Source organism: Ursus maritimus, unplaced genomic scaffold (assembly GCF_017311325.1).
Source record: "Ursus maritimus isolate PB19 unplaced genomic scaffold, ASM1731132v1 scaffold_27, whole genome shotgun sequence".
NCBI lineage: Eukaryota > Metazoa > Chordata > Mammalia > Carnivora > Ursidae > Ursus > Ursus maritimus.
The window spans coordinates 7,255,918-7,268,704 of NW_024425230.1; the positions used below are offsets into that span (position 1 = coordinate 7,255,918).

Here is a 12,787-nt window from a genome sequence, read left to right on the forward strand (position 1 = left end):
TAAGGCTAACCATCCTAATATATATAGCTCTCCAGCACGACGATCGTCACCATAAAAATGCAAAGGAGTAAGCAAAAAAGAAATATAAATGGGCAGTATATATACTACGAGATGATCAAACTCATTTGTACTGTAAAATATTTCATTTGAAATACTATGTTCAGTCTGTTGGCAAAGATTTAAAAACTGTCGATAAAACTGGACTCTCAATACCCTATTGGCTTTCTGAAGGGCACTGACGATACATATATCAAGTCATTCATGCCTTCTGACTGAAAAACCACTCCTAGGAAGTTATTCCTAAACAGTCACTGAACAAGTAGATAGAAACACAATGATCTAAAACACAGTATTTTTTTTAATACTTGTAGAAACTGGACACTGAAATCCCCAACCATGAATGGGTTAGGTAAGTAGCCACATGGAGATATACTGAAGTGCTCACAGAGGTCATCTCTAGATGTTTCTGCCCATTTACTTCATAATGCTTTTTTAGGATGTTCAGAATTTTAGTAAAAACTATACATGCTCACTGTGTCATAAACTATTTCTAACTTCACTTATTGTTAAAGCTAAATTAGCCTATTTATGGTAGTTACATTATCTAGTAGAGTTCTAACATTTTAGTTCAACAATAAAGAATTTATATGCTTAATACCCAAGGACCTCTTAGTTTATGGAAAGATAATTTATATGTAAACAACCAACCACCCCAATGTAAGAGCACAAGGAAGAAAAGAAAGCAGACTGCGGAGAGGGGAAGAGGAGCTGGTTATTCAGAATTGGAAAAACAAAACAAAACAAAACAAAACCCAAAAACTAAACAAGCAAAATCAATGTATATAATGACCTTGAGGCTCTGGTTATGGCTGGGGATGAATTAAGAGTTAAGAAAGACACCTCACAATGAAAGACCACGATCTAAGACACTGCGGTTTTATTCTAAATGTCATATGACAATGATAAACTTAAAGTAAGACATGATCCAACTGCTTCAAATGTAGAAAAGAACAGCTCTCTGCTGATTAAAACACCCTTCTACCTAATCCCCCTATAACACCTCCCTATAGAGCAAAAAATACTTGCCCAACCTTCCTGAGTTCTGCCTTTCCAATTCATGTAGCTAAGTACAGTCAGAGCAAAATCCATCCTCGAGCTGCCCCAAATCCTTTTCCTATTTCAAATACATTACAGGTTTTGGACCTACTTCTTATAAAATAATTTCTATGGGGAAAAGTCTAGGGTGCAGGAATACAACTTTCTTAGATACGTTATCAATGTGGAGTATATATGTTGAATATTTTGCACGGCAAACAAAACAGCTCCACATTTCAGAGGAATAGAGAGCTTAAAAGTTAGGGTTATAGGTGAAGCTCACAACTTCATGCACCCTAAGGAGCTCACCTTGGAATGTGCAAATGAAAAACACAATGAGTAATAATAACAATGCTCAGGATCAGCAGCTAAGGCAAGAATGCTAAATTCAATTTTAAGATAAACAATTATAAAAATCAGCAATTTGCTTCCATAAACACTACAATCTCATATTCTAAAAACTATTTAAAAACGTTACTACCCACTAGCCAGTATGTATATAAACTGTGATTTAAAAATAACATTATAGTTATAAAAATATAATTATAATGAAGTTGTAAAAAATATATATACTCAAAAGAAGATGTCTGTCATTTGGAATGCAGTAACTCAACAGTGATCTACTGCAATTTGAGAAAACTCTCACCTCACCAGCAATACCACAGGTGTGGAAATAAACCATATGGCAAGGAGCCTACAAAAGGGAAGAGGGCCTAGCAACTGTGGGGTGCACAGTCTCAGGGAATACACCTTCTAGCTCTCATCAATTCCCTAAGGTCAAAATGCAATGCAGGCCTTCCCCTCACACCCTCTCCGTTCTTTTGGGTACACTGTGGTTCTGAGTGTCTGCTAGAAAGTAGAAAAGTTCTCAACAGAAAAGGCAGGGCAAACCATCTAGCTGCCTACCCGGCCTCTTCTTCCTGCTTTTTATACCTGAACTAAAGGCCTCAAAGCAGTGCCTTAATCAGTCCTTTCAGAAGTTAGATGGGCAAAAACATGGGGGAGGAGCAAAGTGGGTAAAAAGCAGCTAATATGCTCCTAAATGTGGATATAATTTTAAGTAGGACTTTTATATTAAATCCATTTTGCGCCACATTTTTACCTGTGATTTGAGGCCAGTTAATCAAGAGTTAACTGAACTTCTCCCTTACTTAAAAAAAAAAAAAGACTTCTTAGAAAAATAATAAAATAGAAGACAGATTCCAGCTATATACTAAAACAGTAACATTAAAATGCACCCTGAACAACCCTACAAAGAAAATCTTACCACTTTCTCTCTCCTCAAACTGTATCACAGTAACAAGGAAAGTGGTTGATGATGTATGTGTTCAAGGGACAATGTAAAACTTGCCCATTAAACAAATCCTGTAACAGAAAACAGGGCTAAATATTTCAAACAGACTACATGCCAAGATTCAGTCTAACTTAAGTACATAAAAAAGAAGGAAACATTAAGCCATAAAAAGATGACCATTCAATCACCCCCACCTTTCCTCTTCAATCAAAAAAAGAAAAAAATAAAGTAAGTGATAAAACATACCACCAGTATTAGAAGAAACATTCCTGTGAGCTAACTTTACTACTGATCCAGTTGTCATTTTCTTAAAGGGTTAAGTGAATTAAAAAACCAGAAATACATCAACCATAAAGTTGACACTTTTACTAAATTAAAGGTAAAAGATACTTACAATTTTTGCATTCTTCCCACTCTTCCTTAGTTGCTGAACAGCAAAAGCATGTTCAACATTGTCCATTGAAACTCCATTAACCATTGCAACTCGGTCATTTTCCCTAAGAAAAAAAAGGTCACCAAAATAACATGTTAGAAAAAAACATACAGACAAGTTTGTGAATATATTTTCAAGATGGGAACTTCCACAAAAATAGTTTAATTATAGTTCATCTATTTGTCTTCGGATCAATGATACAATAATGTCAAACGATTTATTTTCTGATTTCCTACAATGTTTAGTAACTAACCACAGGCCATTAATTTTTTTAAATCATTAATACAATGTTTTTACAAAAGAATGAACAGGTACCACAATACCAAAAATAATTTTTGGTGGTACAATTAGAGGGCATTAAATGATATTATGTTACATAGCTGGAAAAAATTATTCCCTTTTTAAAAAATAAAGTCTTTCTCCTTCCAGTTTTCTTTCAATCCTTCTGACTATACACTCACTTTTTTGCTAGCTACTGTATCTTTTGCCTCTCTTTATCTTGCTTATTTTAACAATAAGGACAAGATTAAGCGTGAGAGGCTCCTGAAGCCTAAATTCCACCCCAAAATGAGTAGTAAGTTTTCTCTTCACCATCTTTATTTTTACAGTAACCACCTATTTAAGGTAAGGGATACTAGCTTTCCATTTATGATAGAGATAAGTAGAAATGTACGTTAATTTAAAGAAATCACTAGCAGAGTATGCCAGTGACTGAGGGTAGGAACAGTGCTTGTAACACAGGTGCCCCAAAGAAACATGCTTACTGTAGCTGTCCTTCAGCGGGTCCCCCTTTCAGCACATCTGAAATTACTATGGAAGTTTCCCCACTCTGAAAATGAGGGTTGTCTCTTCCACCAGATATTGCAATTCCAAATCCAAATCCAGGAGCCTAAAGTAATAATTGCAGAAAAACACCATTATTACAAAAAATAATTGTTCAATGTATCAATCTAAAAAAGTTTAAATATAAAAATTACAATCTTATTACATCTGTGATCCAAACACCTGCTTGTGTAGATACATACTAGAATCATCTATCCTGGTATGGGAATACATACTCTAATAAATGCTGGACATAAAAGAATATTAAAATCTGATTACATGAATGCTTTCTAAGTATTAAAATACATTTAAAAATTCAGAACTCTGAAATCCTGCATTTATTTTTTAATATCAGAAGGGCTCCTGAAGGTACTGCAGTGCACTAGTTTCATCATCACAAACACTGGCAAGTAATTTATAGAATGAACACTTAATTAGTATAGACATCTGCTGCCATTTTGTATAATAAAACATCAATAGCTGTGAAAATCAAATATGTTATTTCAACTTTCTTCAATTATGCTAAAAATCTCTTTAGAAGTAGTACATTATAATAAGGTCTTATATGAACGTTGCATGTAACAAAGTAGAACCGTATCAAACCATTTAAAATACATTTTTAATTAAAGATAATAAAAAATATACTTCGAAATGAGCTGAAAATCTTAATCACAATGACCAAGGGCAGACCAATACAAAGAAAATTCAAAATATTTCCAAGTTACTAAAAAATTACCTAATCTCAAAAAAATCTATACCATTCCCTTGAAAGGAAATGAAGTATACAGAGTAGTCTGAAGAAACATCAAATATTTTCCTAGGGTTCCAGAAACACTAAAGCAGAGGAGTGTGTTTTCATATAAACTATACTATACTACACACTACAATCCAAGCCACCTGATGATAAAGGCTGTCCAGTCCACAACAAAGGAGACCACATCCACCATGGACTAGGTATATGTCATGACCTTCCCTCCCACACCAAAGCCTACTGAAGTAGCAAAAGAAAAAGAAAGAAGAAAAACTCTTCTTAAGAAAGAATACTGGGGCACGTAGGTGGCTCAGTCAGTTAAGCATCTGCCTTTGGCAGGGTCCTGGGATCAAGCCCCGCATCAGGCTCCCTGCTCAGAGGGGAGACTGCCTCTCCTTCTCTCTCTGCCATTCCCCCCGCTTGTGCTCTGTGGCTCTGTCAAATAAATAAATAAAATCTTATTAAAAAAAAAAACGGTAATTCCACTCATAGGTATATACCCCTCCTCAAATGAAAACATATGTCCACACAAAAACTTAAACCCAAATGTCCATAGCAGAATCATCTATAATAGCTGAAAAAGGGAAACAACACAAATGTCCATCAACTGATAGAATGGATAAATAAAACACTGTATAGCCATACAATGGAATATTATTTGCAATAAAAAGAAATGAAGCACTAACACATGCCGTAAAAGAAGCCAATCATAAAGGAACACATATAGTATAATTCGATTTATAAGAAATTTTCAGAGAAGATAAACCTGTAAAGACAGAAAGACAAATCTATAAAGTGGTGGTTGTCTAAAGCAACGAGTGGAAAAGGATGGAGAGACTGGGGAGTAATGGCTTATGGTACACTATTTCTTTTTCGGGTAATGTAAATATTTAAGAAATGACTGATGATGGTCATACAATTCTGTGAACATACTAAGAACCACTGAATTGTATGCTTTGCAAGGTGAATTGCATGGTATGTGAATTATATTGCAATAAGGCTAATGCAAAAAAAGGTTAATGTCGAAATAAATAAACAGGAAAACTCTGGGTAGCCAAAAACAATGGCATTTGTATGAATCCATTTCCCTATATATCCTCCCAAAATACTACTACAAGAATAAATCACTACACAAAACCATTCCCTTAGTATAACTTAAAGACCAACAATATCCAAATTTCAAAAGAGAAACAGGACTAAAATTTCAAAAATAAGAAATGATTAGAAAGAAACAACTGTTAGCACGGAATTAGAAAATACAAGAAACTACTTCACAGAACAAATTTAAATACATTTGAAAATAGATGAAGCAGGCGTACCTGGGTGGCTCAGTCAGTTAAGTGTCTGCCTTCGGCTCAGGGCATGATCCCAGGGTCCTGGGATGCAGCCAGGCATCATGCACCCTGCTCAGCAGGGAGTCTACTTCTCCCTCTGCCCCCCCCAACTTGCCTGCATACAGGCTCTCCCTCTCTCTCAAATAAATAAACAAAATCTTTAAAAAAAAAAAAAAAAAAAAAGGAAAGAAAAAGAAAACCTAGATGAACCAGGTAATTCCTAGGGAAATACAGATTATTGAAATGACTCAGAAATTAAAAACGCAATTTAAACAATGCAATTTCTAGAGATGAAATAGAGAAAATTATCCCACACAAAAAGCACCAGCCACAGATGATTTCATAGGGGAATTCTACCAAGACATCATTGTCCAGGTAGCCTCGAAACTCCATAAATTGTTCCAGAGCACTGAAAATGAAGGACAGCTTCTAAACTTTTTATTAAGCAACTATAATATTGACATCTAAATGATAGTGACTGTCCATAAAGACAGAGCCCCACTCCAAATATTAAAGCCCAAAATGATTTCTATATAACTACAAAAAGTATTAAGCAAAAAAAGAGCAAACAGAGGGCAACTTCCTACAAATACTCCATGACAAGGGATTTATTATAGGAATGCAAGATTGATGTATAAGGAAATTCACTGGTATCATACACATATCCTATTACTAAATATAAAAGAAAAAAAATTCTGATTATATCCACAGACCTTAAAGAGGCCTTTGACAAAATCCAACAGCTACTAGTAAGAAATTTTTAAAAAGTTCAAGAAAATTCGTTCAATCTCTTGTAACAGCTGCTTTTTATTAAAGTACATGAAGAAAATCCAGCTTCACATACAACACAGTTAAAAAAAAGGAAGAGTTTTTTTAGTAGCCCTTTCAGGTGATTATGGATATTCAGGTTTGATTTTATACCAAAATTTGATGTGAGTTTCTTAACAGCTGCAATGTACAATCTGAAATATACTAATGAACTCTTTGTACTCAAATACCCATTGGCAGGTTTTGTACTTCCAATGGGTATTTTATCTATCATGGTTTTATAATAGCATGCCTTGGTCATTTGAAAAATACTTAGGCAAATCTTTTAAATAATGACATATTTCATTATATATCTTTTAAAAATTGTGTATTGTGGTGCCTGGGTGGCTTGGTTGGTTAAACATCTGACTTCAGCTCAGGTCATGATCTCCGGGTCCTGGGATGGAGCCCCGCATCTGTTCTGGGTTCTGCTTGTCCCTCCGCTCCTACCCACCCACCCCCGCTTGTACTCTTGCACTCTCTCAAAATCTCAAATAAATAAAATCACACACAAAAAAATAAAAATAGATTGTGTATTATCATTACCAATCTCATCAAAATCTCTAAGTACTGAAAAGCCATTAGCTCATGGTAGCAGGTGAAAGCTTTCCAAATGTTAGTTTTTGTTTTAAATTCAATTTTCTTTATTGGCAACAAATACATCAGGATTATTTTCCCTGAAGCAACAGGTACTCATTCATTTGAGAAAAATGTCTGTCAAATATTCAAGTCAGGATAACCATACATTCCTTAAAGTAAAAATAGTGTTACACACACAGACATACACATAAATTGTTTCCAATTCTAACAATCATACAAGTACTCAGTATAAAGTGTCTTATGCATATACCCATTTCAATGCATAATTTGAAAACTGTACTCAAAAGCTGAGATGTGATAAAACTAAAACTAATAATTTTTACTGCTTTGAATCATTCTGAAACAAACTTGGAACTGTTCTTTAAACTGTGAGCGTGTGGCAGTGACTGTTAGTAAGCTTTGGTGCCACTGCCTTGATTTGGACTATGGAGGCCAGTTTTACCCACCACTGCTGCACCTTTACTACAAATATCGATATAGTGAAAAAGACAAATAACATTTTCATACCGTTAGGAAAATAATTTGCTCTAGAGCCTACAAAAGTTTCAGAGACCTTTTGGGGTCCTCAGGCCATACTTTGAAAACACTGATACTAGGAACTACTAAAAAATAAGAAAAAGAGGGGAAAAAACCCCACAAAAACAATAAAACAACGAAACAGATCATTTGCAGTAGATAAGATGTTAAAACTTGTAATTAGAGAAATGCAAATTAAACCACACAGTGAACGGTAAAACTTAAAAGTATGACAAGACATTTTGTTGGGAAGGCTGTAGAGAAAAAGTACACACTGCGAATGGATATGTAAATTTAATTCTTTAGAAATTTGTTAATACCTAAAAAAATTACAAAAGCACTAATCTTTTGACAGTGCAAACCAATTTCTAGGAATTTACCTTGAAGATACATATGCACCTCCAATTGTTTGTTAATTGCAAATACTGGGGAAAAACCTAAATGCCCAAGGAATACCTATAGAGCAGTGGGGAGTAGGGGGTGGGATTATTCTTTTTTTTTTTTTTCCTCCTTGGAAGAGACTCAGACTAATCTTTTATCCTATATACTTTTATGTTGTTCATTTACATCTTGTTTGGTAATTCTTTTATTTAAAAATGTTAAAATAACACAAAAATATCCTAAAGAAATGCTGAAAATGTCAGGAACTTTCAGTGAGAAAGACAGAGATGAGAAGATATTTTCCTAAAGATTTACTTGTGAGCAAATCTAGGTGTAGTTTTTGGCTGCAGTGAGCCAGGGTCGAAAACCTGGTCTGGACCACTGCTTCTATGCAGCTCTGGCACTTAGTAAGGCGTCTAAATCCTGAATCAGTGCTTGCTACAGTTCATTTAATGACTACCCAGAAGTCTGTGGTCCCCAAATCTGGCTGGGGATGAGAAACACTTGGGAACAGTTTCAAACCTCTTGTTGATGTACAACCCCCCACGTTATACCAATTAAAAAAAATAAAAAACTGGGAGAGGTGAGATGGCAGGCATTTTTTTTTCTTAAATGTTTTATGCATTTATCTGACAGTGAGAGAGAGAGAGAGAGAGAGAGAGAGAGAGCGCGCACACAAGCAGGAGGAGCAGCAGGCAGAGTGAGAGGGAGAAGCAGGCTCCCTGGCAAGGAGCCCAATGCAGGGCTCAATCCCAGGACCTTGGGATCATGACCTGAGACAAAAGCAGACGCTTAACGGACTGAGCCACCCAGGCACCCCTGGCAGGCATTTTTAAAAAAGTGATTCTAATGGGCAGCCCGTGCTGACCACCTCAGCCTTAAACGGTTTGTGAACTTCAGACCAGGGTGGCAATCAAGAACTTCAAAGGTTTCAACTATTCCACACTTCCCCTTCCCTCTATCTTCACCATTGTCTTATTTGGCCTTCTCAATAGTTTCTTACCTCCACCAGTCTACAATTTACCCTACTTCCTTCATGAAGGGTTATCATTCTAAACCAAATCTGATCCTGTCATTCCAATGCCCATAGGTCCAAATTCCTTAGTATGAAGCATCGTGAAATACAACTCCCGACTTGCTTCCCGGCACCCCAGTATTTGCTCTAAACACACTGACCTACAAATCCTGACTTAAACACGCCATGCATTAGCAAAGTCTATGCTTTTGCATCTCCTCCCTACACCCAGGTTTCCTTTAGGCCATCACCAGTCTTGCAAGCTTCAGCTCATCCTTCAAAATCCAAGTCAATGTCATCTCATTCATAAAACCATTCCACTTTTCCACTGTTCGAAGAGGTACACACTTCTGCTACTTAACACATGGCACTGTAAATAACCTCGGTATCAAAGTCCACTCTGGGAGGGGTTCACATACTCATCTACATATTCCAGCTAAGTACAATCCCGCAGGAACCTAAGACAAAGTGGTTTGTCAATAATAGTGAACCAAAACAAGTATATGGTTAATTATTCAAATTAAGTTCCCATTTATAGAAAGTTGTCTTTTGGGATGCCTGGGTGGCTCTGTCAGTTGAGCATCTGCCTTCGGCTCACGTCATGATCCCAGGGTCCTGGAATGGAGTCCCGCATCCGCCTCCCTGCTCAGTGCGGAGCCCGCCTCTCCCTCTCCCTCTCCCTCTCCCTCTCCCTCTCCCTCTCCCTCTCTCTCTCCCTCTGACAAATAAATAAATAAAATCTTAAAAAAAAAAGTCACTAAAGAAAAAAAAGAGTTGTCTTTTTTTTTAACTAGCACTAATTTGAGTACTAGAAGCTCAGATTTCTGGAAAAATTAATAGCCACGGTAGTACCATGGATTTTGAACCTTCCTGAATTCTCAAATAAAAACAAGCAGGGCAGCTATACAATAAACAAAAAGCCCACGGACATTTACAACAAATCCCAGTAACCAATATATCCCCTCAAGGTGCAAAACACAAGCAGTCAGGGAGGAGCAACTAGCTATGAGACTTGTGTGTCCCCAAAACCTACATGGAAGGAAAGACATACAGTGTCCAACATACCTAAGATACGAAGAACCCTCAAGTAACTGACAGGTATTCACTGGAAAGAATGGCAGGACAATCTGAGAACAGCAGCTAAACTTGGGAGGGTTTTGCCTGCTCCCAACAGTAGGTGAGAGAAAGGAGCCTGACAATAGAGCCGTAATCAATTGGAGCAGTGTAACCTTTAAGAATTCTCAACACTGACCTGTCAGGCCTTTCTGGGCCAGGGCCCCACACTGCAGAGAAACTGCTGGCAGTGGAATCAAAACTGGGTGGGACAGGAACAACAGAGACAAAAGAGAAGGTCCACATAAAAGTGTGCAAATGGCAAATAGCTAGGAAATGTCAGAAAACAGCACTTGTGTTTTTTGGCAGACATACATGCATGTACGTGTACACACACACACACACACACACACACACAGGAAAACTAAGCCAATTTCTTAAAAACTCACTAATTTAACATAAAATGAGCAAAGAAAGTAACAGAATCAAATCCCTTACAAAATTACTATAAATACAGCAAGTAGAATAATAGCCCTACAGAAAATGGAAGGATGCCAGAATGAGAGCCCCCCGAAAGGCTCATAGCTGTTACTATTACAAAGCAATCTAAAAGGCGTAAGAAAATATGTAAGACATGAAAGAACATAAATAAGAACTAGAAAAACTAAAAAATGAGTTGACAGAATTTAAGAGCCAATTATAAGTTTCAAAAAGTCATTTTTGATAGCACCACAAGACAAATAATACTACAAAAGAAAAAGAAAGTGAAAGGAGAAATCTTTTCAAAAACAAAAAAGAAATGATGCAAAAGATTTTTTAAAAAGATGTGAGAGAAAATTACAAATATTGGAAGATAGGCAATAGAGATACAACATATGCATAGCAAGAGTTCCTAAAAAACTAAACTAAGGGGAAAGAACAGTAAAAACTGTAAAAAAAAACCAAAAACAAACAAAACTTTTCTACTATTATTTTTTTAATTGAAGCTACATACTCAAAGGACACACATCACTGTAGATATGAGAGTTACACGAGAGTTATCTGAGAGTATCAATTCGGAGAGACCAACACCAAGATCTACTCAAATAAAATGACTAGATTTAAGGAAAAGGGTTCTTTGGCATCTTGGCAAAAAGACCTCATAATTTACAAAGAAAGAAACTTAGATTATCATCACACTTGTTATGCCAAAGATAACATAGTCAAAGTACTCAAAACAGTGAGCCAAGGATTTTATACCCAGTAGAATGGACCTCCAAGTAAAAAAGGCACAGATAAGCTAGTAAACATGCAAAACCAGAGAATACTGTTTTCATGATCCCGTCCTAAAAAATCTAATTGAGAATGACTTTCTGACAATCAAAATGACAAGAGACACACAAAGAGGACTAGTGATAAGTATTAAGTATATACTTACTTATAATACTAACATTAAATGAGGATTAAGGGATGAAAGGATCAAATTATGTAATAACTATATGATCTAGATATACTAAAAAAACCATTTTTTAAAACGGGGAGAGGAGTAAGGATAGCATATATAAAAATTCTTACTATTGTTTCCAGTAATTAAAATTGATAGTGGCTGAATTATTATTATTCTGGACAATTGTATGCTCTGTACTGGACTTACTAAAAGACTAACATGGTTGTCTTTCTGAGGCATTTTCAAAAGAAATGCAAATTATTCCATTTTATTCTCTTATATCTTTACCATAAACACTTGGTAGATGTGCCAAAAGATAGTTGACTTTTATATATTTACATGAAAAAATGTCTAAGATAATGGGTTTAAATAATTTTTTTTATTATGGTGGGGGGAAGTGATTTAAAGCAGTATAATATGATCTCATTTATTTGTATGTGCACACACATACATGGTTATAGTTTTTGGATGCAAGAGCATCAAAGAATTTTACTTTCACCATGTTTTATCCTTTTGAGACCATAAGCAGCCACGAGCAGCAATAACTTAAATGTATTTATCTTTGCCTGGTAGGGAAATGGAATTTATGGCCTGGGATCTGTTCAGTTATTTGTCCAGTTTTACTGGACACCAGCCATGCCCATTCCTTTACATACCATTATGACAGCTTTTGCTTTGAGTAGTTCCAACAGGGACCCTATTATAGCCTACAAAGCTGAAGCAATTTACTATCTGACCCTTTACAGAGAAGATTTGCCCACTCTTGTATGTTAAAGCATTTCTTGATTCCTAAGAAAGAAAGAAAGAAAGAAAGAAAGAAAGAAAGAAAGAAAGAAAAGGGAAAAAGTAGTTCCTAAAAGGTGATTCAGTTGCAATAACATCTGGATAATCTCTTTTCCAAACATTCTTCTCTAAGTCTCTTCAAAGATGCCCAATTCTCTACTTTTTCTCCTGGTTTTCCATGCCACATTTTTACAATTGGCCACCTTAATCCTAACTTTTTTCGCCAATTATAGTTTTCCTCTTTCTCCACTTAATTCTTCCAATCAACCCTCAACATTCTATGGAACTTATTCTAGCTGTTTGTTTTTGCAATGGATAAAACCAAACAGAGCCTCAGCAATCATCCAATTCAACTTCCTTTTTACAAATGAAGGCAGAGGCCTGGGGTCCTACATGTGCCTCTACCACTTTCGGATTATGACTTATGTAGGACCTCTGTGGACTTGGAGTTCCCGGACTTGAACAAAAGAGATTAGG

At 36.0% G+C, this 12,787-nt stretch overlaps 1 protein-coding gene across 5 annotated transcripts in view; it reads right to left on the reverse strand.

The window, feature by feature from the left end:
* TJP1 (tight junction protein 1) overlaps window positions 1-12,787 on the reverse strand; it is a 106,451-nt gene that overhangs the window by 56,821 nt on the left and 36,843 nt on the right. For all 5 annotated transcript variants that reach the window (XM_040642681.1, XM_040642680.1, XM_040642679.1 and 2 more), the window contains exons 3-4: window positions 3,587-3,711; window positions 2,784-2,886 (exon numbers count right to left, since the gene is read on the reverse strand). In XM_040642681.1, coding sequence (XP_040498615.1) covers window positions 2,784-2,886; window positions 3,587-3,711 — 228 coding nt within the window. The remainder of the gene's footprint in view (window positions 1-2,783; window positions 2,887-3,586; window positions 3,712-12,787) is intronic.